General features: G+C 46.5%; 1 protein-coding gene across 1 annotated transcript in view; it reads left to right on the top strand.

Annotated features, from left to right (window-relative positions):
* ARID3B (AT rich interactive domain 3B (BRIGHT-like)) overlaps positions 1–26935 on the top strand; it is a 57302-nt gene extending 30367 nt beyond the window's left edge. Inside the window, exons 2-8 of the mRNA XM_006888300.1 lie at positions 2831–2902; positions 3092–3164; positions 20659–20842; positions 22639–22919; positions 23030–23284; positions 24803–24901; positions 26772–26935. Of these exons, the coding sequence (XP_006888362.1) occupies positions 2831–2902; positions 3092–3164; positions 20659–20842; positions 22639–22919; positions 23030–23284; positions 24803–24901; positions 26772–26935 (1128 nt within the window). The remainder of the gene's footprint in view (positions 1–2830; positions 2903–3091; positions 3165–20658; positions 20843–22638; positions 22920–23029; positions 23285–24802; positions 24902–26771) is intronic.
* The last annotated feature ends 478 nt before the right edge of the window (positions 26936–27413 follow it).

The following is a 27413-nucleotide window of genomic DNA, read 5'->3' as shown; positions in this document are numbered from 1 at the left end:
GGCAGCCTACTGCATCCTTTTGAAAGGGGAATGTAACTCTGCCTGGTTTTGCTGACCTGACAGACATCATTCATCCTGATTATTCATTGTGCTGGTTGCCACCAGATGATACCAGTGACTGTAATTACAATACGGGGTGAGGTTTTTATTTTGTTTTGTTTTTACAGAGTTCCACCTGCTTGATTACTGGCTTCCCTCAGCGGGAGGTGCTGTGGGGATGTTTATAGCACTGTCTGCCTCATCAGATCAAGAGTGCACAGTCAGATAGTATTTACAGACTACTTCCTTGCACACAGTTTACTAGATAAGCAGGGGAACAATTTGGTGCAGCCAGTTTCATTTCAACAAAGTGTCACTTCTCATACTCACCTCACTGTGCCAAATCACTGCTACCAAGAAAGTGGCTCTACGTTTCAGAAGCCCCAGAACTGAACAGGAGAGGCAAGGCACCAGCCCAGACTATAACTGAGTAGTACTCCTTGCTTTCAGACAAGCTTTATGAACTGAAGAGACAGTGGAATGATAACATTATTTTTAGAAAGAGAATGGAATTAGAATAGGGCTTTATTTTATTAGCCTGGTTTTAGAATGCAATCCCTGTGTGGTTCAAAGAATGTCCTCCCAGGTAACCTCTGTTCCCCATCCCCAGTGCCCCCTTGCCCACCCTTATCACTTGCACACCCAACCGGCTGGGTAGTATGGGACTTAGCGTGCCTGCACCCTACACCTCATACACACGTGCCTGTGGTCCTGGAAAGAAAAAAGAGGTTATAATAGTCTGTGTCCCTTCTCATCTGTGGAGTAATGCTTTTAACAGTGTTTCGAGTTCACCACACATTACTTGAGACCTGTTTTTCTTTTTCTTTTTTCTTTTTTTTTTTATTTGAGACCTATTTTGTGCCAAGTAATGTGGCGTCCACTTCCTAAACAACATGCCTCTGGAAACTCTATTAACTTTGATAAATGTCAGTTGTTGTAGAAAGGCTTCAGGCCTTTTGTTTATGGGGTTGCTGTGAGTCATGCTTGACTCGACGGCAATGAACAACAATGTCCTGTATGTACTGGAGGACTAAACAGGTGAATATGATCCTTGCTTTAAAGAGGCTTATAATATGATGGGACTGACGGGTAACTTCAAAGTAATCTTCTAAATTCTAGGATAGAAATGTACACACACATACAAATATACAGCATTTGTTTTTAGTGTATTCAGCCATAGAAGGGAAGGCTTCCTATAGATGCTGCCTGATTTGAATCCTAACTGATTTACTCACCTGAGGAAAGGTAGGAAGCGTATTTCAAGAGCACAAAGGCCTGTTTGCCATTTCCTTCTTTTGGGTAGTGTTACCTCAGCCTAATCAATTAGATTAATACTAGGTTTTCATTGTTTCACTTATGAAAATGAGTTCTCACCCTGGGGCTGGAGAGTTTCTGCAGGGGGGGAAAAAATCTCAGAACATGGGATCCTTATAATAGAGGCCTGACTGAGAGACCACAACTTCAGAATCTTTGACCTTTTAGCTCTCAGTTAAGCGTTTAAGTGTTGTATGGGGGACCAGGAGAGGTATTTCTCACAACCTGCTGAACAGTGATGCTGCAGATCAGCCAGTGATAATAGACAAACAAAACATCAACCAGAAACCACCCTTGCCATGAAGTTGGTTCTGACTCTGCGCCCTTCAGTCAAGGTTTTCAAGACTGTCAATCTTTGAGGCTGCCCATCTTTCTCCCGTGAACAGCTGGTCAATTCAAACTGCCAGCCTTTTAGTTAGCAAGCTGATAACATTACATACTCTACCCTCAGCGATTCAGGAATGAGCATATTCTCAGAAAGTTGGGCCTTCAGGCCCCCTTTTCAAGAATTAGGTGGTTGGAGCTGTGTAAACCACCTGTGTGGGTTTCACGACGACACACTCTGGGCTGTGTTTTTCTCACATGTGGTGGTAGGGATCAGACTCAAGTCTGAACCTCGGGTGCAGTCTTGGGCTTCCAGGCTCCCTTTCCAGTGCCCTCCACAGCTTGGGGCTTGGGGCACACCAGGGCCTTTAGAGCAGTTTTCCTACAGATGCTATTTTTTTAAAGTAAATATCCTTCTCTATTGTTTAAATGCATAGCTTTCCTATTTAATAAACTCAAGTTCACATAAAAAAAAATTAGGTGTTTGGGAAAGATCAGTGTGAAAAACAATGTATACGAACTTTTTTATTTTGTAAAAAAATAGTCATCTATGCAGCAATGAATGAATGGAAATCCAAATTCTCTGTAAATGTTCATTAAAATTATTTTTAAAAATTAAAAAATAAATTCATTTAAAAAAATTAAAATGAAAATGATTATACAAAGCATAATATGAATGGATAGTACAAACTTTGTAAGCAAACCAATTAAAAAAAATAGTCATCTAATGTGAAAAAAAATTAGATGGATTGACACAGTGACTGTGGCCATGGGGTCAGGTGTGTCAGACAGAGATGGGGAGATTGGCTCAGGATAGGGCAGGATTCAGAGCTGTTGTTTAGGGTCGCTATGAATCCTAGTTAACTTGATGGCGTATAACAACAAGAAGTAACACTCACTGAATCCTAACAAATGTAATTATTGAATTATTCTTTCACTCAGCTTCTTATGTTAGAACTAGAATTGAAAACAAGCCAACGTTCAAGTCCTGGCATGGTTAACAGCTTTGGTCTTCTTAATAGTCTTCCATGATGTGAGCCAGGTTTGTACAACAGCTACTAAGGTTCTTTATCTTCCCCATTAATGCTTGTGTTGCGTCTGTCACTGTTTCTCTTCTGTTCCGCTCTGAACTTTGTGTTCTGTTTCCTTTTAGAATGGTGCTTTGACCTGGAGTGATGATGCAGATGGAAGCCGAGGAAGAGAGATCTCCCGAGATTTTGCCAAGGTCTGTAATGTGTTCTTTGAGCCATTTTACAGAGGGTGGTTGCCCCTGATCCCCAAGGAATAAGGACAGGAGAGGTCTGTGAGTCACGTTCCCAGTCATGTGGATGATTGCAGTGTGGATGGTGTGAAACTTCCTGCAGCAAGATGGAATTGCTCACTGTGCTTTTCTCTTGGGGCATGGGGATCACAGCTGTATGAACTGGATGATGATCCTGAAAGGAAAGAGTTCCTCGATGATCTCTTCATCTTTATGCAGAAGAGGGGTGAGTAAAACAACGAATCTGTTCATTGTTCTGTCTGTTGTTGTTTTTGTTATGTACCTTTGAGTCAGAACCGACTCATAGCTGACCCTCCAGCAGGCTTTCAGAGGCAGTAAATCACACAAGAGGAGACTGCCCATCTTTCTTCCACAGAGCAGCTGATGGATTCGAACTGTATGCCTTCAAGTTGGCAGCTTGTCTCCTCAGTAAATATTTATTGAATGCCTACTGTGTTCCAGTCACTGTTAGCTGTCTTTCTCCAAGAGTGCAAGTATCTTACGCAGATGAGAGGCATTTACTGCTGCTTGGTCCTGGATTTCGCCAATAATTGACAAGAGTGAAAAGAAAGTCTTGGCAGAATAGAATGGACATTGAAATTTGGTCCTTCTTTGTTTTTTTGTCTCTCTTCTTCCAATTAACTGGTCTCTGGAGCCAGAGCATTAGAGCTGCCCTGGGCTTCACTTAACACTAGCTTGTGCATCCAGAACTGTGGAAACTGAACACAGTAAATGAGAGCATACAGATGGGTGGCATGACCACTTAAGCCCTTAATGACTAGCTAAAATGTTGGTAGCATCATGATAGATGGTGAAGAGATTGAGACTGTTAACAGCATTAGTTTGCTTGGCTTCACAATCAACACACTTGGCACCAGCAGCCAGGAGATCAAAAGACAAATTGCATTGGCAAAGTCTGCTGTCAGAGACCTCTCCAGAGTACTGAAGAACAACATTGTCAGTCTGGAGACTAAGGTGCACTTGATCCAGGCCATAGGTCTTTACAATTCCATGCTATGCATCAGAAAGCTGTACAGTGACTAGGGATGACAGAAGAAAATTGGATGTCTTTGAGCTTTGGTGCTGGAGAAGAGTACTGAGTATACCATGGACTGCTAGGAGAACAAACAGGTTCATCCTGGAGAGGGTGAAATTAGTCTGCCGTTGGAGGCAAGGATTCTGAGGCTCCACGTGACATACTTTGGCCATGTTGCAAGAAGGGACCAGTCCTTGGAGAAGGACATCTTACTTGGGAGGGTTGGGGGACAGTGCAAAAAAGAAGACCCTCTATGAGATGGATTAGTTCAGTGACTAGTGTGGTGGGGGTGAGTGTGTTGGCTCAGGATAGAGCAGGGTTCAGAGCTGTTGTACATGGGGTCTCTATGAATTGCAGGCGACTTGACGGCACATAATGACAAGTTGGCAGTTCATACCTACCCAGAGGCACTTTAGAAGATCTGGTGATCTGCTTCCAAAAGGTCCACAGCCCTGCAGACCCCATGGAACCCCTCTATTCTGCACACACTGGGTTGTTGGGAGTTAGAACCGATGCAGTGACAATACCAGTACAGGAGTTTGTTGGGAGAATTTGAAGTGATTCATGAAAGGGAAAAGCCAACTCTTTTTCCTTATCCTGTTGTTGTTGTTGATTGTCATCGAGTTGAGCACAACACACAGCGACCCTATGAATAAAAAACCTGAACCCTGTTCTATACCTATCATCATTTCTCTACATTCATAGAGTTTCCAGAGGCAGGTTGGTTAGGAAGTGCCCTGGCATAATCTATCTTGCCTGGGGCATTCCTGTAGCTTTATCTGTAGATACTTCTGTCCTGTAACCCACCCTCATCACTCTCTGTCCTTCTCTCAATCTCCTTCCCACCCCCCAGAGCCATCTGCACTCTGGACCATGGCATGACTGAGCCTTGAGCCCAGTGAATCTACTTCCTGCCTTTATATCCTGCCATAGAGATGGGTTTATCAGCTGGGTCAAGTCCTCAGGAAGCCTAGCCAGAACCCCAGCCTTTCTGGGAAAAGGTCTTTGGTAACCTGCACAACTCTGCCTTCATCACTCTCAGCGTACAGCTACCAAGGAGGGCTGCTCTCAACATGCTTTTACCCAGGCTCCTGTTTATATCCGATCCTATATCCTTTGGTTTCTCAATGCTTTATGGCAACATAGGAATAAAATATTTCTCTTTGACCCTAGGCAGTCGCCAGCAGCTAAATACCCTGAGTTAAGGCCTCTCTCTCTCTCCCCCACTTGCCTCCACCTTCCAAACTCTTACTGCCGTCTTAACAGCATGCCTGTAACTCCTGGTTACTTAAAAAGGCAATGGAAAGTTTTGCATCTCATTTCCCCCAGTCTCCAAGCCTATCAAAGCCATCTAAGCAGGCCCTAATTAGTTTACTCCTTCAACTGTTATCTGGAGCTGCATGTGTCAGTGAAAAAACAAGAATATAATCCCGAAAGATAATGTGACTGGCAGCAATGAAACTCCCTGGTTGCCCTGAGAGAGAGAAATCCACTTAATACTTTGGTCTCCCCTTCCAATTACCTTTTAATTATTTACAAGCTTCACAGGCCCAGCTGGTGCAAACCCAGGAGCTGATCCTGTCTCAAAGGGGCTGCCATAGCAATATAGATTTTAATCAGTAGTGTAGTTCTACTGCTTTATTTTCTACTTTATTGCTTTTCTCACTTCCCAGAAGGATTTTTAAAGGAAAGTGGAAGTTCTATCAGTCTAGCCAAGAGTGAAGGTGGATAATTGTTTGTTTACTACTATGTCCCCATTAGACTAGGAACTCCTTGAGGATAGCCACTTTGTCATTCCTGTGCGTCCCCATGCGGCTAGCATGGGACTGGATACGAGGCCACTCAGGATATACTCATGGTATAAGTAGTTCTATTGGTTTTCCTGATTCAGCATATGCCACATACAGGCATGTGGTACTTTGGATGCATTTACCTCCCTTTCAGCAGCTGTCTTGTAGCTGAAGGTCGGCAGCAGTAACAGTCTGCTGAATATCCTGCTATTCCAGAGCAGCTGCAGCTGCCAGATTGCCAGTGACTAGGTCTCTGAGTGATCCCACCTAAAGCAGAAGTAGGCGACACTTCTTTGCTAATTCCAGTTTATAGTGATACAGGGCCCAAGTAAATCTTTTCATGGTCTCCAGCACTTGCTTTTAGTGCTTCACATTTGCTTTCACTGTTGACATAACAAAACACACATTCCAGTAGAAGGGAAAGCCAGTTCAGGCTGCATGTTACTTACCCTAATACAAAATTTTTCTGCTTTGTTGCTCTTATTTGTTTTTATTTTTACTACATAATCCTTTGTTACGGGAAACTGTCCTGTGCTTTTTGGATATTTAACAGCATTCCTGGCTTCTACCTATTAGATGCCAGTGGCAACCCCCAATCATGACTGCTAGAATGTTTCTAAATTATAATAAATGTACATTGGGTCAAAATTGCCCTCCTTTTGAGAACAACTGTAATGGAAGGATAAAAAAAGTAGATTTAAATTTTCCTCTGCAAGGAAATAGTTTCTGGGAAGACCCTCACCTCCACTCAGGTACCTTCCAAGCAGGGTTATGTTAGGCGATATTGAGAGCTCTCCTCTGTGACTCAGTACCAAATGAGTGAGTGTAGGGACCTTGCCCTGGGCTGCTGGAGAACAGGGAAAACTCCTGAAAGCAGATGAGATTTCATCATTTCTGAGGCCTGGAAGTAGGGGAACCATGCAGGGGAGGCCAAAACGCCGTGACTGATGTGGCACGGACACAGTGGGCCCGAGTTCAAGGGCTATGTGTGGGTCAGCTGGCACCAGACTGTAAAGGACAGTGTATGAGCAGAAGTTAGCACTTCAGTCTGTAGACAAAGCTCATCGTTGAAGGCAGAGCCCAGAGCTGGGCTGTCAGATCACTTAGCTGTCAACAATGTGTAGTTGAAGAGGGGAGATTAAGGCAGGACAGCTGGAATGGAGGCCACTCCCTTTAAATACATGGTGATCTCTTTGCTGGGAAGCTCATTCTGAGGTTGGAGTGAGTAGTTCGGGAAGGCTTGGAGGGGAAGATTGTGGTTTTTAATCATGTGTGGTGTCTTTGCTCTTCACATAAGGGTGAGACTAAGGGCCTCTAGACATTTGCAGCTTATTTGTCACTCCCAAACATGAGTGTCTGGGCCACTCAGGAATCCGTTCTTATAAGCTGGGACCAACAGCAATGAATCGGCACCTCAGCCTCTAGAGCCGATGTGAAAGGTAAATGGTAAATTTCACAGGAGCTACTGAAAAAGACTTGAGTGTGAAGGGCTTAGTGACGCCCAGCGGGCTGCAAGGGGCTGGGCAGTTTTGACACAGCAGGCTGCCCCACAGAGGAAGTGCACCAGGCCCTGGGGGAGGCAGCACACAGCAGGCTGCCCCAAATGACTGCAGCTGCAGGTGATAAAACTGGCTGGTCAGTGGGAACAGGGGACAAAGCTGTAACTGCTGCTTTCTCTGCTTGTTAACATGTTTGAGTGAATTAACTGCAACAGATGGGCCTTTCAGCCCATGGCACCTTAGTTTCTAGGCTAGACAGGGGCTGCTTGTACCCTGGTGACCCCGTGCCCATGGCAGGGCAGCCTCCCAGAGGAAGAAGCCTGAGAAGAGTGGAGTCGCTGAGTTGGTGAGGGATCTCACAGTGCTACTGCAGGGAGCTGGGGGGTGAGCTCTGGATTGATAAGTGCAAAGTCAGGGCCAGCATTCCACCCTGCTCCATGATCTCAAGCAAATTCTTTCCCTATAGGGGCCACATTTCCTTATCTGTAAATATGAGAGGATTCCATGGAGTCCACTTGGACGCTCCCTCCAGGTTCTGTGTGTATTTTGTGCTGTGTCATTGCGTGTGTCTGCTGAGTTCTCAACAGACAGCTAAGCTCCCTGGTAACCAAAAAAAAATAGGAAGGGAGAGTGGCAACCCCTCGTTTGGTAGCAGTTTTCTATTAAAATAATTGCCTGTGTAACAAATATGCCAAGGATGCCCCAAGACCAAATGTTTCTCACACTCTTCTTCTGAATAAAGTATTTCTTTTTTCACTGACTGAAACCATGTTAAGCAAATTACTCTTGCTTCTGCCCTCCCTCAAACGTTTTCTAGGAAGAACTGATTTCTAGAAATCAAACCCTTTTTCCTATCTTTTGCAGTGTGTATGTTTACTTACACACACACATGCGCATGCACGCGCACGCCTTTGCTAGAACGAAATCCAAACAATTCTAAATGTTCTCTGGTTAATTTAACTCAGTAGGGTGATTCTTGGGTAGCTTTTCTGTTTAGTCATCCAGTGCCCAAGGGGGAAATTACTTTGGAAGTTTGATAAGCAAAGCCTTTATAAAAACTATTCCATTCTCCCTTCATCAGTGAAGAATGAAAGCATGTTCCCTTGGAGTAAAACAGGACCATGATCTCATCTGAGCCAGGGTGGTGGTGCTGACAGTTTTGCTCTTATTTTTGTTATTATTATTGCCCAGTGTAGGCATACCGTATTTTATTGCATTTCACTTTATTACATTTCAGAGATGGTGCATTTCTCACAAATTGAAGGTTTGTGATAACCTTGAATTGAAAAGTCTCTTGGCACTGTTTTTCCAATAGCTTGTGCTCCACATTTCTGTGTCAGATTTTTAATTCTTGCAGTATTTCAAATTTTTTAATAATGTTACTGCACAAATAACAGACTACAGTAGAGTGTGAATGTAACTCATAAATGCCCTGGGAAACAAACTTATTCATGTGACTCGCTTTAACTGGGTGGTCTGGAACTGAATCCCCAGTATCTCTGAGGTGTGTATATAGACCTCAGCCCATTATCTGGTCTGTTGCTCCTCACAGCTCGACTCTGGGTGCACAGGGCAGAGGTTATCATCACCCATAAAGAATCTGCTTCCAGGTTAAGTGACTTACCCTAAGACACCTGAGTGGAATTAGAACTTGATATTCTAACTCCTGAAAGGAGGGAGCTCTGATGGAGAACAAATAAGGCACTTGGTTGCTAATGAAAGGCCTGTGGCTCTGGTTCTGGTCCACCAGCTGCTCCATAGGGTAGTAACATGGCGATTCACTTCTATAGAGATGTACAGCTTTGGAAACCTAATGGAGCAATTCTGTTCTGTCCTGTAGGGTTACTATGAGCCAGAACCAGCTCAATGGCAATCAGTTTGAGTCTTATGTATTCTGACTTTTTTCTTAAATCTGATGTGTTTTTCCTCTCTTTTGCCTTTGTAAAACTTGGCCCATAGCACTAAAGCCTCTGTCGCTTTCTCCCTTTGGGGCCAAGGACGGCCCTTTGTCCCGTCCTCAGTGTTCCAGGCCAGTGGAGAGAGCTGGCCTGCCTGTGCAGCCTGCTGCGAAGGAGAGAGTCTTGACTCCATCTAGCTGTCAGCCTGATACAAGGTGTGCAAGAGGAGGAGTCATCATCTCAGCTTGACAGAGAGACTGCTCTCTGCCAGAGCAGTTCCGCTCAAGGATCAGGCACACTGAAGACAAAAGCATCTTGTACACACGAGGACACCCTGACCAGGCTCTCCTTGGTGGCCCCAGTTCCATCTGAGCGTGCCAAGCTGCCAAGCGCTAAGGAGCTCCTTAGTCATTTGGAAGACAAGTTTGTCAAGACCTCACTCAAACTGCCTTCCCTCCTCCACTGGTTGTGTTCCAGGCTGCAAACTGACCTTGGTTTTCCCAAATGGATTGTTGGATCTGTTTTTGATGTGTATATACAAAGAATTTACTGTGGGAAAGAGGTTAGGCCTGCCTTAAAGTACAACTTGAGTGTTCTTCCTTCTGTTGTATGCTTATCTATCCATCTCAGGCTAGGAAGTGTCCCTGACATATATTGCTTTGCATTTAGAGGTAAGGCAGTTTCTGGTATATTCTTTGTATCGTCCTCTAAATTGTCTGTGGCTCTGGTTGCCCTTCTTGTTAGGTTGGCGTGCTGTTTTTCTCAGATGAAAAAACTTTTACTATTTTTTTAACAAATTGCAGTAAAATAATAATACAAAATTAATAAATAGGCCTTGAGACCTTATAATCTAACTTGATCCCCAAATGAAAGTCTAAAATGGAAATCTTGAAGCCTTGGGATTAGCCCTTTCTCTGAGGACAAGTCTTCTCTCCCGAGGTGACCTAGCTGCTATTGATAAATAGACTTCTTAAAAGTCATTCAGTCTCCTATAACCAGCTATCAGTTGTCTGTGATAATGGGAAGGAGGCTGGTTTTTGAAGGCACAATTAATTGGAAAAACTCACTTTTATCATTAAATTTAACCTCTTCCCTTTAGAAATCTTTTATTGGTGCTTCTAGAACATGGTAAAATTGGTTTATTTGACAGTTTGACTGCCTTTGTTTAAGGTGAGCCCTTTGGAAAGGGGCATCATGATTGGAAAGGTGGAGGGTTAGCGAAAGAGAAGATGACCCTCAACAAGGTGGACTGACACAGTGACTGTGGCAGTGGGCTCAAGTGTGTCAGCTGATGAGGATGAAACAGGAGAATAGACAGGGTTCAGGTCTGGTTTTGTGATTTTTTGGGGGGGTTGGTTTTGGGGTTTTGGGGGTTTTATTCATGTGGGGTTTTGTTTGGGTTGTTGGGTTTTTTCCTGGTCTGTTATTTATAGGGCCTCTGTAATACATGCTGAGCTCAATGGCACCTAACAACAGCAACAGTCCAAGAATTGGTGTAGGGAAAGGATGAAGTGAATGTTAGTGCAGTTACATTGTGAGGCAGTCTGCCAGCACTTGAGAGCTTGGTGGTTGCACAGGTTGGCAGTGGAAGTTTCGATAGCTGTCCAGTACCTGGCCAGAACGCCCGAGTAATACCTTTCCAGGCTGCACATCCTTCACCTCAGTAAGAATGAACACCTGTACACCTGCTGGACAGACCAGCCAGGTCTGTTGATCCCACAGGAAGCAAAATGGAGGAAACCAGACAGACTCTTGGCATTCCTTTTACTTCCTCCTAATTCTATACACAGTGCCCTAAAAACTATCTTGGAAAAGAAACAGCATAACCATTATTGTTGTTGTGTACCATCGAGTCAGAACCAACTCGTAGCTGACCCTCTAACAGGTTTTCAGAGGCAGTTAATCACACAGAGGAGATTGCCCATCCTTCTCCCACGGAGCAGCTGGTGGCCTCTAACTGCATGCATTTGTGATTGCAGCATAGCTTCTTGCCACTAGACCACCAGAGCTCCCTAGCAAAACCATAACCCTAATTTATTATTAGCCATGACGGACTACAAATGTGAGATCTGTTGCTGAGCTTCACCTAAAGCAATTAGTTTGAGTTAGAGTTTCAAAAAGAATGATGAATTTTAAATTCACTTCCTAGCTTACAGAGCCACCAGAATATGTACACATTGCTGATGGGAGTACTAATAGGTACAACCTCAATAGAAATATGTATTTATTTACTAAAGCGAAACGTGGTTACCTCTTACCTGGCAATCGCATTTCTTCGTGTATGCTCAATAGAAAGGAGTGCTTACGTTCTCTGTAGGCACCCGCAAAAATATTCATAAGGGCACCATTCATTAGAACCAAAAGCTAGAAAGAACGCAAATGCCCACCAGTAATCCTACTACCGTCGAGTAGATCCTAACTCATAGTGACTCTGTAAGACTGAGTAGAACTGCTCGTAGAGCTTCCAAAATGCTAAATCTTTACAGAAACAGATTGCCACATCTTCTCCCACAGAGCACCTGACGGGTTTGAACCTCAAACCTTTTGGTTAGCAACCAAACTCCAGTGCCACTAAGGCTCTTCCCTCCTCTAACCACATTGTATAAATAAGTGATAACACAGTCATAGAGTATAGTACTATGTTGCAATAGTTGCTGTTGATAAATAATACTTTTTTTAAAAGTCATTTAGTCCCCTGTAGCCCTGCCAAGAAAACAAACAGATCCATCCTAGAGAGGGTTAAACCAGGCTACTCCTTGGAGGCAAGCATCCTGGGGCTTCATCTGACATACTTTGGACATGTTGTAAGGAGAGACAGGTCCTTGGAGAGGGACATCATGCTTGGTAGGGTGGAGGGACAGCGCAGGAGAGGAAGGCCCTCTATGAGGTGGATTGATTCAGTGACTGGGGTAATCGGGATGGGTGTGTCAGAGGCAACGCGGTTGGCATAGGATAGAGCAGGATTTAGGGCTGTTGTACATAGGGTCGCTATGAGTCGCAAACGACTCGAAGGCACATAACAACAACAACTAGCTATCAGTTATCTGTGATAATGGGAAGGGAGCTGGTTTGTTGTTGTTGGGTTTTTTTTCCTTTTTGGTGGGGGCAGTTTGTTTTGTGTTTTGTATGTATCTGTGTGTGTGTACCATCAAATCAGATCTGACTGGTACAGGAGGAGATAGTCCCTCCGCCCTCCAGCAGAGCATCTGAAAGATTCAAACCACTTACCTCTGAGATTGCAGTCCAGCTTCTTGCCACTAGGCCACCAGAGCTCGCCAGGAGCGGGTTTTCTTAGGCAAAATTAATTGGAATAACTCACTTTTGTCATTTAAATTCAGCCTCTTTCCCTTCAAAATCTTTTATTGGTGCTTCTAGCAAATGGGAGAATTGGATTATTTGACAGTTTGACCTCCTTTGTTTAAGGATGAACTACTGCTGTACACAGCTGATACGAACAGGCCAGACAAAATAATGCATATCTGTGATTGCATGTATTGATGAAGTGATACAGTATCAGAATAGTGGTATTGAGTGGGAGAATGGATATTGAGTAAAAAGGGGTGAGAATGGGCATGAAAGTTCCGAAGTACTAGAAAAGTTACGTGTTTTGATTGGAGTAATAGTTATGTGAGTATATATAGATGTAAAATTCCACTGAGCTATGTACTTAATTAGTGCTTGACTGCAACTTACTACATCTAAGTTACATTTCGTAGATACATACATGTATTTCAAGCAAAAAAGGAAAAGCAAACTAAATTGTCATTTGAGGCTTCTGAGTACTGAGTTCTTTGTCAGCCTGAAGATGCTTATGCATCCTCTGCCTTTGCCCTGTAGAATCCGAGTCTAGCTGTAGAACGTGCTGGGAACTGCCAGGTGCTGCTGCCCAGTTCCCCAGTGGAAAGGATTTTCTGCATAAACAAGTCAGGGGAGAAAATCCCCAGTCATTTCTCTGCTGTTCCTGGAGAGCAGGGCAAGAATGAATACGCACAGGAATGGCCAGAGGCCCCCAACCCCGGCCTGCCTGCCTGACTGCCTGTGCGCATTCCCTCTTTAACCTGGGTCTTAACTCCTCGAGGCTCCCTGGCTGGCAGCCCAGTTCTCTTGACAGTCTAGCTGTGGTGGTGATTAATGATCTTTTTTCAAAGCCAGGAAAAAGCATCAAGGGTCCTTGGCAGGGCCACGCCCTGGGTCTTGGGCCCTCACCCCTGACCACTGTGCAGGAAGGCAGCCATGTGGGTTTGTCTGGGGTCCCAGCCCCTAATTGTGTCCGATCGTCACTGGAATGTGCTTGTTCTCTGCGGTGGGGAAGAAGGGGCTTTCCCGCCAACACTCTTGCCATCTGCCATCTATCTTGAGCTAAAGGAGACCATCTCTTTTCCCCTCTGCCTGCACCCCTAACCCTAGCTGCTTCTCCAGCTGTCTGAATGCATTTATTTAGCAACGTCAGTGCTGGCGGCTCATCACAGGTTGTATGGCATGGGCCTGTCAGTGTGATGCCAGCAGAGTTCCTCCCCACAAGGGTTAAAGCCGGGAGCCCGCCAGCTTCTGGGTTCTTGGCCCTCATAAAAGCCTTTTACTGTGTTTCTGTCCCTTGGGCTGCCTCAGGCTCCCTGACTGAAATCTGATAAGGGGCCTCTTTGTTGGAACTGTCAGTCTCCTTTATTGAGGAGGGAACTGGAGACCAGTGGCATTTCTTGGGGTACAGATAAGGCTCTGGATTCCTGTCAGGGAGAGCATGATTAATTACCCTCAATCCTGGCTCCTGCTTTGATAGGAGTGACTGACAAGCTACCTGCTGCCCCATTAGGTGCTCCCACCCCTCAGGGGTGGGGCAGGGGCAGAGATGCACCTTCGCCCAGCCCACACTGGTATCCACAGAAGGCCCTCCTCACTGGGTGTTTGCCTCCCCGGTCAGTCGTCTGAGCTTTGTCTTTGCACTTTCTGCATGTGGGTAGATTCCTGTCCCTTCTCAAGTGAAGGGCTGCCTTAAGAAAAGAAAAATTTCAGTCTTGCCTTTCTGCCTTCCTCACCAAGCCCCTCACTGGAGCTTGTGCACTTGAACTTCACAGATCTGGTCCTAAACCACGGAACTCTTCACAGGAGAGGATCCCAACCCACCTGTGTTAAGTCACTTGGCAGTTATTATTCCATGATTTAAACAAGCTCCTAAGTTCCTCTCCTTGCTTTGGTCATAACCACCCTTTTAATAAAAAGTTTTTATTCATAGACTTCTTGGACTTTAGAAGTGAAAATCACCCTGAACATGTCTGTCTTCTCACGCTTATCCCCGCTCTAGCATAATGTATAAGTTTGCTTTCTTATCTAAAGATGTCATTTAGCTAAAAGATTTTCACCCTTTCTTCATAGTAGAATCTTTAGACAAGAGGACAGGCTACCTGGTCCAAGCTGCAGACTGACCACACTGAGGGTCTGTCTCTCCTGTGGTTGTTAGAAAAACTAAAGTCAGCAGGGTTTTATGTCTGGATTAGCTGGCAGATAATTATCCAAATCCAGCGAGTGGTAAAGGAGCCCTGGCATAGTGCGTTAACTGTTGAGCTGCTAAGCCGGAAGTCAGCAGTTCAAATTCACCAACTGCTCTGTGGGAAAAGATGAGGCCATCTTCTTCCATGAAGATTTACAACCTCCAAAACTCTATAAGGCAGTTGTACTCTGTCTTAGAGAGTTGTGGTGCTGGTAGTATGCCAGCAGGTATACTGACCCTCCAGCGGGTTTTCAGAGGCAGTTAATCGCTTGGGAAGAGATTGTCCTTCTTTCTCCTGTAGAGCAGCAGCTGGTGAATTTGAACTACGTGATTTTGGGTTGATAGTGCAGTTCCTTACCACTAGGCCACTAGAGCTCCCTTAAGAATAAGAATTGACTTGATGGCAGTGGGTGCGTCAGGAACAACTGAAAAAACCCTTTCATCAGAGTAGCCACCTACACTGGTGCTACTCAAAACTTTACAGACTGCCAACTCCAGGAAGCAAAGCACCAGTTTTCCTCTCACTGGGTGGACCTGGTCTGAGTGTCTGATTATGGCCCGGGGGCTCAGGACTGTGGTAAAGCAAGGTCCCTGCTATACCCAGGGTGGGTTTGGACCACATAGCATTGCTACAGTGAGCTCTTTGCCTGCAGTTTCTCTGTGGTACAAGGTGATAGTTCCAGATGATCAATCCCCTGCTTTGTTGGTGATGGAAAGAGGTCATTTATTGGCTAGGTTGTTAGCCTTGACTTTACTTGCTAACTTGGACCTTTTTTTGTCTTTGCAGGTCCTAAAACTACCACAGTTCCTATTGCCTGTGAGCTTTTATCAGCCTCATTCAGGCACAGGCTGTGAGACCATACAGAGTCTAATTCTTAATAAAATGTCTACTGCATCCATAATAATGTTTGTTCTTTTTTTTTCATTTTTATTTAATTTCTTTATTTTTCATTTCAGTGAACATCTACAAAGATTTTGGAATTCCATTCATTCATTGTTGCACCCTTCTCCCCGCCCCCCCAACCCCCAACCCCCCTAATGTTTGTTCTTTAATGGAACCATTGTGTATGATTAGACATTTAGTCCAGTGACGACTAAGAATTTGTGATTCCTCTCTTAGATGTTGCAATGAGAGGCAGTTTGAGCTACACTTAGAAAACTCTAATGGTTTGTAACCACCCCTCTCCTTTGATTAATGACAGTAGGAACTTCCTAATCATTTTAGCCTGCTTTTGTGCCTTTCCCCCAAATAAAAGATAGCCATTTCTAAATGTAAAATCCTACCTTCCGTGTTTGAACATTTACCATCATTGAAGAGATTTACAAGAGTGCGAACTCTGAAAGCTGTTTGCAAGTAGAGTTCAAAAAATCTGAGTGTCTGCGTCTCACAGTGAGAGTTCAGAAGGCCAACAAGCCTTTGGCTGTGTAAGCCCCGCTGAATTGGTGAGACATGAGGAGCACCTGTTCCCTGTACCTGACCTACCTCTGTAACACCTATTTACCCTTCCCTCTGGCACCACTGTGTATAGCCAGGGCTTCTTTTTCAACATTCCCAACTTGCCATCCATTCTTGTATCCTCCTCCTTGAAGAAAGCAAGGAGGTAGTCAACTCTGAGCCTTCATTCCTTGTCCATTTAGTCAGGAGAGTGGTGGCCTGATGAATGATGGTTGGCCCTGAAAGGGCAAGGTGGTGCCTATCAGGACTATCAGTTATAGACACTTAAAGCTCATGCTGGGTCTTGACAACCACACCACAAGGATGTGAGAGATGTGCTTAACATTGATTCCCAAGGAGTTGGTTACTTTGACTCTGAAAAGCATATATTTTTATCTATATAAGTTAATTGGTTAAACACTTTAATGTTCGAGGCATGTGTTCAGTCCTGCTGGGAAGCCAAAAACATACATGAAGCAGAGAATAATTAGTTATATTGAGCTTGTAGGGGTTAGAGTAGAAATTCTAAAAAGGAAGAAATTCATAAAACTGGGATAGTTAGAAAACTGTACCTAGAAGGAGTGGGCACTGAAGGATGCAGTGGAGGTCCTTTTAGGCTTGAGGGACAGCAGAAATAAGCTTGCTTTAGGGAGGTGATAGTGAAAAAAATCCCAACTAATAGGAGTGAGCAGGTTGTTGGGAAGGAGCTCTGCTTTGGACTGCTAATTGAAAGGTCATTGGACAGTTTTCTCAAAGATTGATAGCCTCAGGAACCTGAATTGGAATTGAGTCAACAGCCAGAATAGTGGGGCTAGAGGTAGACTGTTGAGAGAGGTTTGAAATAGTCCCTATATAATTTTTTCCTCAGTTATCCTTCTACTTTCATAAGAATGGTTTCGCACAGTATTTGTCCTTATGAGACTGAGTTATTTCACTCAATATAATGCTCTCTAGACCATTCTGTGTTATAGAATATTTTAGAAAATATTGTTCCTTACTGCTTCATGATTTCCGTTATGTGAATATACCACAATTTCTCAATTCGTTCATTTGTTGATGGGCATTTAGACTGTTTCCATTTTCTTGCTATTGTGAATAACACTACAGTGAACATAGGTATACATAACTCTGTTCATGTCTCAGTTCTAATTTCCTTGGAGTATAATCCTAGCAGTAGATTATCTCGGTCATATGAGATTTCTATGTTCAGCTTTTTGAGGAAACATCAAACTGCATCTATAGATTGTACCATTTTATAATCCTGCCAGCAGTGGATGAGGGTTCCAGTCTCTCCACATCCCCTGCAACATTTATTGCTTGCTGTCTTCTTAAACTTTGCTACTGGGGTGAGATGGTATTTCATTGTTGTTGTGATTTGCATGTCTCTGATTACCAGTGATTTTGAGCATTTCTTCCTGATCTGAATGTCTTCCTTTATGAGGAGTCTTTTGCCCGTTTTGTTATTATCAAGTCTCTTGTGGGAGTCCTATAGTACTTCGTAAACTTTCATTAAAAGACCCTTGTCTGACATGTCATTGTCAAGTATTTCTTCCCAGTCTATAGGTTATCTTTTCACTCTATTGAAAAATGTTTTTGATGCACACAAGGACTTGATTTTTTGAAGGCCCCATTTGCCAGTTTCATCTTCTCCTGGTTGTGCATTTCTGGCTATAGTTGCAAGCTTATTTATGCTGTAGGCTAGAGCTTTTAAGTTTGGTCTTATTTTGATCATTATGGTTTTGGGCTTTACCCCTAGATTTCTTCATCTGTCTTGAGTTGATTGTTGTATGTGGTGTGAAATGTGGATCCTGTTTGAGTTTTCTGCAGACAGATGTCCAGTTTTGCCAGCACCTCTTTCTGAAGTGGTGGTCATTTCTCCATTTGCTAGGTTTTGATTCCCTGAAGGAGAAGAAAGATACCACCTACTGCAGTTGCTGCAGGTTTTCCAACTTTCTGGAACACACCAGCCAGTAACTCTACCAATTACAATCTGAATAGCTACCATAGGTCCTAAACTGTGGCCAAACATTCGATTCCACCAATGGTGTCATCCTACATACTGAGTAAAATACAATACTTCGTAAGACTCATCATTACTTTTGTATTCTTGGGTTTAGAAGTTCTGGGTCACCATGATTCTGCCAGTGGGCTGTTGAGGGTGATCCCACCTGCCCTCTTTTTTCTCTCTCATGCTTTAAGTGGCTCTCTAGGCAAGTGCAGGAGTCTATGATCTCTCTTCCTAGATAATTTTTAAGCATTTTGAATATGAGTCACCACTCAAGGTTGGACATTTGGAATGGAATGGCTCGGCAATAGAGAGTCTTTGTAGATTTTGAAACGAGGAAGTGGGATGGTGAGAGTGCTATTTCAGTACAATTGGTGCCAGTGTCCAAGTTTAGTATATGGATAAGAGGCACATTTAGACATCGCGTTGCAAAGTAGCAGGGCCTGATCTGGATGGTGGTGGCCATAGATTGGAAAGGAAGGTACTTTAGAAAGTTATCGCGGAAAGAATAAGAATCCATGGGTGCTCCTAACAATCTAAGAGTGAATGATAAATGAGAGAAGAGAAGGTTGCAGGGAATGGTGGTGATGCTGGGAGTGGGAAATGGAATTTATAGGGATGAAGGTACACCAACTCGGAACATACAGACTTGGAAGTTAATAGGATTAAAATGGGAAGGTTCTGGAAATGTGTGCTTTGGGGGCTTAGGAGAGGGAATCTTAGAAAGTGATCTTCTTAGTCTCCAGGTGATGCCACAAAAGATGTAACTTCTCCAAGACCATGAATACTCAAGCAGCAGACCAAGTGGAGGTGGACACTAGCCCTTTGCTGGCAGGAACCAGTTCTCCCATATCAGGCATTTATCTGTAGTTGGGACTCAGGTTTACTGCTGGGAACAGTTGGTAAGAAAAGCTAACTAACACAGGAAGAGCATGATGAAGAGTATGATTAAGACCACAGTCTTAAGAATATACTGATTTTAGCTCTAGTGAACTAATCCATATAGCACATTGTGCTGCTGTCCCTAACTCTAGACCAGTTGGTCAAGATGAAGATCTTAGAGATATGTACCTCTCACACTTGGAAAAGGCCTGGTTCCTCCACAGCAGTCCACATACCTTGGTTCATGCCACTTAAATATGGGGCTCTTTCCTCCATTCTCTGACTTGAATTATCCGATAGAAGAATTATCCTGGAAATGAGGAGACTGATGTCCCACAGATGAGGGAAAAAAACAGCTGCTCCTCTGGGGGAAGAAGCTGGAGGAGCTGAAACAAGCAGCCCTACCCTGACGAAGCTGGCCTTCAGTCTGCAGGCAGCAGAGAGCCCTCAGCACGGTCAGGACAGTGGGAAGGGGACAGGACCTGGAGGAGCAGCCCATGTACAGTAAAAGGAGTTTGCATCAAACAGCAACAAGTCTCAGGCCCTGCCCCGGACGGCGACCCTTCCCTGTGGAATTCTCTCCTCTGACCTCTAGATCATTAATCCCAAGGCTGCCAAATGACAGTCATCCATCACGCCTCCTGACGAGCAGCCCAGCCGCTGTGAAAGGACCCTGGCCCCGCCCTCCCTCTGGTCCCCTGGTGCTCATTAGTAGCCCTTCCTGCTCAGCGCCAGGTTTCCTAATCAAGTCCCTGGCTCCGCTCGCTTCCCTTCGGGGGCCAGTGGGCGGAAGCTGCTCTGACCCTCTCTCTTAGAGAGGCCAGGGAGCGGGTGGCGTGAGGAAAGAATTGTTGAGTGGCTTTCATCCCCCTGGAGATTTGTGTCCAGCGGCCCCTTTGACATGGAAGGGCACACACGAGGAAAAACAGCCTCCATCCTGCAGCAGGGCCAATGCAGGCAAGTGTTGGGGAGAAAGCAAGCAGTGTGCAAATAAATGGAGCCAGGGTGATGCAAGTAGTATGCAGTTTGCTGCTGATAGAAAGGCTGGTAATTTGGAACTCCCCCCATGCTCCGTGGAAGAAAGGCCTGGTAATCTGATGCCATAGATCAGAGCTGGAAAACTCTATGGTCACATCCCAGTCTCCAGGACTCACAGCAGACTCCAGTGTAGCATGCACGTGAATACTGTTAGAGATGGCACTAAGTGCTCCAGGAGATGCCCAGGAGCTAGCCGTGAATGATGGACAGAACCTCCACTCTGTAGGGAGTCAAGACACTGCTTCCCGAGGAAGTGACAGCTCAGTGAAGGCAGAAGGCTTCCAAGGACTCTTAGTTGCTAAATAATCAGGAATTAATCTAGAATCATATTGCTAGCAAAAGAATGTCAGGAAAAAAATCCCAGCAATCACCTTGTGCAGCCCTCTTATGTAACAGAAGGGAGGACAGGTCAAGAGAAGTTGAATGTTTGGTCCAAGCTTGCACAGTATGTGCTACCCATTCTCATCCCCAAAAGAATTGCCGGTTGGATAGTTTTTCAGATTTGTGGACACTGGAATCAAATTGAAATTGTACTTATAAGCAGATGCATGAATATTATTTTCAATTCAGCAGAAAGTATGTCGGCACAGATGTCTTCTGTCTCTGCTTGGTGATAATTCAACCCTCAGTTTCTGTCTTTGGACAATCACAGGGACCCCCATCAACCGAATACCCATCATGGCCAAGCAGATTCTGGACCTGTACATGCTGTACAAGCTGGTGACAGAGAAGGGGGGCCTGGTGGAGATCATCAATAAGAAGATCTGGAGGGAGATCACCAAAGGCCTGAACCTGCCCACGTCCATTACCAGCGCAGCCTTCACCCTCAGGACGCAGTAAGTGGCCAGGGCCTGGGGGCAGGGAAGCTGGGCCCGGAGGAATGCGAAAGTTTTAACCCAGAACTAAATAAAGAGTGCCACTGTCCAGGTAGCAAGATGAATGGAATTCCTGAGGGGATTGCCTGGAGCTTTCTGAGGTGACTCCTCAATAAACCTACATAACGAGTGCTTCCATTTACCAAGAGTCTCCTGTCGGATAATACTTTACCATATTGTGTCATTTAAACTATCAGTCTCATAAAGCAGATGTTATCCCCATTTTCCATATTAAAGAACTCTGTCTCAGAGGCTCCACCATTTGGCCAAAGCCGTCCCAGCCCATGGTGGAGCAGAGAGTCGTGCTCCAGCTCTGCCTCTGGCATCCCCCCTCTAGGACACCTTCTCCAAACAGCACCTCCTAAACCCGGCCCTGCTTACCTGACCTCACATTCCTTCTCAAGTGATGTTGTCTACCTAGACAAAAGCAGACAAGCGCAGGCCCCAGTGGGATTGGTAACCTATATTTATATCCATTTGAGCTCATTCCAAAGCTGATACAAGCAGTAAAACCAGCAGTAGCGGTGGAGAATGAAGGACTGAAGGAACTCTGTTTTTTAAGAATGCACTGAAAGTTGCTGTGTGAAGGACATGGAATGAGCAGCTGACATATCTGTTGGACAGCCTGCTGTGGCCCCCATGAAAAATTGTATTTATTAAAAGTAGAACAAAAGCTGAGGACAGAATTATAACCAGAATATCAACCTACATTTCAGCCTTCCCTCAGGGCTCTTGGGTGGGAAATTGCTTCTTGGGGCATCTGACACTAGAAAGACAGCATTTCCAGGTCCCACGTACAGTGAGAGGCATAGCTCCCTTCTGACCAGGCTAACTCAGAAAGATTAAGAGAACCAGGAGCCAGGAGGAATTGCAGATAATGGGCGTGATTTCTCCCAGGTCACTGAAGAGGGGGAATGCACCAAAACAAGCATGAAAGCATTTGTTGTTGTTGTTAAGTGCCTTTGAGTCATAGGTAACTCATAGCAACCCTATGAACGAAATCCTCAACACTTGTGTGACTTTCATCCTTTCTCCAGGTTTATAGGGTTTCCAGAGGCAAGCTATTACAAAAGTGGATGCCACTCCTGCTTCCAAGCTTGTTTTAATCGGGGAGCTCCACCAAACACTGTCCACCATGGGTAACCATTATCGCATTTAACACATCAGTGTCACAGTGTTCAGCTTCACAGCAACCACAAGTTACCTCTGTATGGCAAGTGGACACACCAGGGCTATACGACCTAGAAGAATGTTTGACCAAAAAATGTCAGGCTTGGCCTGACATTTCTGTATTTTACCATTCTGGCACACCCAAATGCTGGCAAACTCTAGGCCAGAGACCCGCAGTCTGCTGGCAAGTCTGCTCTGTGCCGACACCCACTTGGGGCAGAAAGTAAGCCACAAGCATCCGGAGTGCTCCATACCTGCCTCGCCTCAAGAAGCCAGAGGCCGTATTAGATGCTACTTATTTCCCTTAAGGAACCCATCCCCATGACCCTCGGGTCCTTCTGACTCATGGTGACCTTCCAGCAGGTTTCCATTCTTTTACCACAGGAGACTGACATTCTTTCCCCTGCACAAAAGCTGGTGGACTCGAACCGCTGGCCTTTTGGTTAGCATTCTTACTTGTTACGCACTACGCCACCAGGGACACCATGCTGAGTTCTTCCTGACAGGTGGCTTCCAGCGATCCAGCGAGGTCGTTTGATTTCTGGTGTCAGGTACTGGATTATTCTTGCTTCCTTTTTTCCTTTCAGGTACATGAAGTATCTCTACGCCTATGAATGTGAGAAAAAAGCCTTGAGCTCCCCGGCCGAGCTGCAGGCAGCCATTGACGGCAATCGGAGGGAAGGCCGCAGGCCCAGCTACAGCTCCTCCCTCTTCGGCTACCCATCCACCGCTGCTTCTACTGCAGCCACTGGGGCGCCTGCCCTCCTCTCCCCACCCAAGATCCGCTTCCCCATCCTCGGCCTTGGTGCCAGCAGTGGCAGCAGTGCCAGTAACCCTCGGATACCCCCACCAGCCACTCTCAGGAAAGGTCAGCAGGGGCGCTAGGGGAGGAGGGCAGGAAGGACACTTGTACGCCAAGTCTCTTTATGCCCTTGGTTGGGTGGGAGAGTAGATTGATCTGGCTCTGGTCCCTCCCAGGTGATGGAATCCCACTGACAACAGTGCCTGTACCAAATCGCTTGGCCGTGCCTGTGACCTTGGCAAGCCAGCAGGCCAGTACCCGGACGGCCACACTGGAGCAGCTGCGGGAGCGGCTCGAGGCAGGGGAGCCTCCTGAGAAGAAGGGATCGAGGCTGTCAGAAGAGGAGCAGCGCCTGGTGCAGCAGACTTTCCAGCGTAACTTTTTCAACATGGCGAGGCAGCTCCCTATGAAGATCCGGATCAACGGCAGAGGTGAGCACCAGGCTCCGTGCGTGAACTGCCCTTTCTGAGGGGTGTCAGACCCCAGCTCCACAGGCCCACTCTTCCGCTCTGTGACTGGTGCAGAGTGGTAAGACTGACCTGGAAGATTCCTCCTCCTGATTTATAAGCAGTCTGTCTGCTTCTCCTCTTGAGAGGCCCCCAGAATGATCTGGAGGCCAGAAGAGAGCCCCCGAGGGCCTTGGTGGGCACCGAGCTCTCCGTTCCAAACTGGGGTCTTTTTCTCGGGGACAAACAGTTGCCTCAGGCATTGCCCTGTTTTCTAGCAAAAAAGGAAATGCAGTTATTCAAGGAGGAGGAGGGGCTGGAGACCTCTGAGAATAGCTGCTCATTGTCACTTCCACCAACCTTTTGATGTGTCTTAAGTTGAAATTAAATTAGAGGGCTCAGCCTTCACCCCAGCACCTCACCGGATGAAGGCAAGAGCAGGGCACACCCCTCATCCTGAGCCTCACCAGGGGCCAGAGCTGCTTCGGGTAGGCTGATGGAACAGCCGCAGCCTCCCATCAGTGTGTGTACTGCACGCTCTGGAATAGCGGGCAAGGAGGAAATTCAAGTTTGGCAGCATTATGGATGTCCTTCCCCTCCACATTTTTGTGCTGTCTCACCTTCTCTTCTGAAGCACACATTCTTTTCTCCCTTGTTTCTCTCCCCCCTTTTCTTGCCCTCATAACACATTTCTTGCTGTTCTTTTCTCTTGACTATTTCAGAACAGACAGGAATTGGCATGTGTTGGGAAGAAATCTGGGGTGAAGGGAGATGGGGCATATTCCTTGGCACCCCTCTGTGTCCCCTTCCCTCCTCCCCACGTGAAGAGACTGGAGCCACTCAGAACTGGGCTCCTTCTCCATTACCTGTTCATGGGTGATGCCCTTGGTCTGTACAGAGCAGGGGCAGGTGGGAAAGGCAGCTGAGCTGAAAGAATTGTTGGCTCTCTGTGTGATGAAAACAATAGGGCCTTGGGCGATCCAGGGAAGGTCCTGCCTGCAGCCTTCCAAGAACAACAGGTACACAGGATGAGAGGGAGGGCCAGGGGCTTGGGAGATAGACCCCTGTCCTGGAGGAGCTCACAGCCCCGTTAAGAGATAGTTGATCACTGGGAGGAACAGGCAGAGGATTCCTCCAATGCGAAGACAGACTCTTGTAACCTCTGGTTTCCAGAGCCTGACTGATAGTGTGTGTTCAGTGAAAGTCTGCTGAGTTACGGTCTAAGCGTTAGTGTGCAGTGGTCAGGCCCAGGTCATCCTCCTTGCTGTGTGCTGCCCTCTTGCTCTGAGAGCAGAGGACTTGGGGAATGAACTGGCTCAGCAGGGAAAGCCAACTGTGGCACATTGGCATGCCTGCGTTGTCTTGCCAGACCATGTGGTGCTTTCTAACAATGTGAGGCCTTGCCCTGGAGTGACCAGGCAGGGAAAGTGGAGTGAGTTTGAGAGGACTACAGAAGGGCAGTGGAATGTTTGACCAGACCTGGGTTCTCCCTGTCCCCAGGAGAAGACAGATCAGAGGCCTCAGCTGCAGCCCTGAACTTGACCACAAGCAGCATTGGGAGCATCAACATGTCTGTGGACATTGACGGCACCACCTACACAGGTACAGCTCTTGAGGGTCTTGGGGAGGCCCAGCCTCAGTGGCCAGGCCCTGCTGTGTGACCCTCCCAGAGGGCTTGCCTTAACTTAAGCCCAGCAATTCCATAGGCAGTTCTGGTTATCTGGACCAGGGGGGTTTTAACAGGGATGGCAGATCCCCTCACTTCTGGAGGAAAGCTGGAAGCCCTTTTTCTGGTCCAGTTAGGCCAATGGCTGGTTAATTAATTGAAAGAGTCCTTTAATGTGAGGAATTGGTAATCAGTGTTAATGTGTTCTTAAACATCATGTTCTACTCTATGTCCATGTCCCTCACTCATGGGTCTCCTGAGACAGAGCTAGACCATTTCCTTGATTGAGGCTAACTATTCTCTTTCTTCCATAAAACACACCTGTATCACTACGTCATCTGTTGCTTCTCTTTAAAACAAACTAAGGACTGAGACATAGGCAAAGCAGTCTGAACACAACAGAATTGTCCCAAAGTCTTGATTCCTTTTTGCGGGTCAGCATGAGCTTGGGACCACGCCAGCTGACTTGTAAAGCACAGCTTGGCGAGCAGGATCCCAGGGCCCCTGGCTCAGTGGGGAGCAGCCTCCTGCCACGGTGCTTGGAGAGTGTGTCCATGGAGGTGGCCGGAGTCTTCAACTGTGGCTTCATCAAAGCTGAGAGCATTTCCTCTCACCCCTGTCTTGAATTTTTATTCGAGCTAAGTCCCTGCAGGAGGCCCTGGGTGGTGCACATGATTAAGCACTGATCTATAAGCAAAAAATTGTGGTTTGAGTCTACCCAAAGGTATCTTGGGAATAAGTAAGGCCTGGCAACTTGCTTCCGAAATACTTCAGCCTTGGAAACCCAATTCTGCTCTTCACACACAGGGTCACTGTGAGTCAGAATTTACTCAGCAGCAACTAAAAACAACAGCTAAGTCCCCTGAAAGCCACCCTCCAGACCTCATGAGACTTCCTCATGCCCAGGATCTGCCTTGGGAGGGGGTAAGCGGGCAGAGTTCCTGAAGCAGCTTCCAGAGAAGCGATAGTGTTATGTTGACATACAGACATCTAGATAGTGGAGCCTGTCTGCAGTCTGCCTGAGAAAGGCAGAAAGGATCCCCCCTCTCAGAGCGGGGCAAGGTCAGGAGAGGGTGAAAGTCCCCCTGAAGAGGGGAGAGCCGGCCCCCTCCCTTCAGCTCATCCCGTCCTCTGGTCAGTGGGCTCGCAGGAGTCCTTCCTGACATCACCCTCTTCCTTTCACTGTAGCTTCCTCATCCCTGGACCTCCCGACCTCAGAGGGTCATGCTCCTCATGCTCCTCCTCGGCTTTAAACTTCTAGGGGCTCCTCAACCCCCATTAGATCAAACCTGCCCAACAGGCTTGCAAGTTCTCCCCAGCTCCCCAGCCTCATCTGCTTATGCCCCACCCTCATTATTCATTACACTGTGGTCACACCAGCCCCCACGTCAGCCTCCACACCTTTGCCAGCTCTCTTCTGGTGTCTGTGTTCCTTGGATTTCTCTATCCATACACCATGCTCTCTTTTCCCTCATTTACCCACTTTTCCTCCCCCACAAGATACCCTCTCCTCTAGAACCTCTCCAGGCCAACTTTCCCATGCCTTTCAGAACTTTTTCTGTGTTCCCCCTGCACTCCAGGGCTAGCTTGTCAGACACTGCAACAGTCACTCTGCACACCCCTCCCCACTGGCTGGGCTGTAAGCCTCTAAAAGCAGAACCGTGTCTGGGGGCTCTCCACTTGGCACCTGGCCAGACAGAGAGCTCAGCCCTGCGTCCAGTGAAGGGGCAGGGTGCCTGTGACGTGAGCTGCATCTGCCCCTCTGCCCTGCTGGCCCACACTTGCATCTCCCCCACCCCTCTCTAGGTGTGCTCTTTGCCCAGAAACCTGTGGTCCATCTCATCGCGGGATCTGCCCCCCAGAGCATCGGCAGCAGCGCCAGCAGCAGCAGTAGTTCTCACTGCTCACCCAGTCCTACCTCATCCCGGGGCACCCCCAGCGCAGAGCCCTCCACCAGCTGGTCCCTCTGACGAGCAGACCCAGCCCCCCACTCCCACTTTCCTGTTGAGAGTGATGGACGTTGATGCACAGAATTTACCTCATCTCACGGAGCCCGTGTCCAGCACCACTTGGCCAGGCACTGAGGGTTTGTCCAGGCTCCATTCAGGTCCTGCTGTACTCTGGGGGCAGGGAGAGGCTGGAGGGGCAGAACAGGGCAGCGTTGTCCAATCAGGAATTGTCCTGGAGGACTGGGCCTGGGATCTGTAGGTGGCCAGCTTCCTCCAGGACTCTCAGGTCACCTCCCATCCTGGGCACAGTGTATCGACAATCTGTAAGCCGACACAGGGCTGGAGGCCCTCTACGACCCTTCCCCTTAATTTATTTCCTTTCCTGCCTTTTGCCATGGCCCCAGGGTCACTGGTTTCTTCTTTGCTCAGTTCCCCCCACTTTTAAGTCTCATGTGGGCTGACAGGAGCCAGGAGTCTGCAATCATGGCTCTTCTCTGCT

The sequence above is a fragment of the Elephantulus edwardii genome, unplaced genomic scaffold, assembly GCF_000299155.1.
Source record: "Elephantulus edwardii isolate Elephantulus edwardi_28Jun2011 unplaced genomic scaffold, EleEdw1.0 scaffold00066, whole genome shotgun sequence".
Classification (NCBI taxonomy): Eukaryota; Metazoa; Chordata; class Mammalia; order Macroscelidea; family Macroscelididae; genus Elephantulus; species Elephantulus edwardii.
The sequence above is the reverse complement of the archived record's forward strand: the minus strand, read 5'-3'. Positions and strand labels throughout refer to the sequence as shown.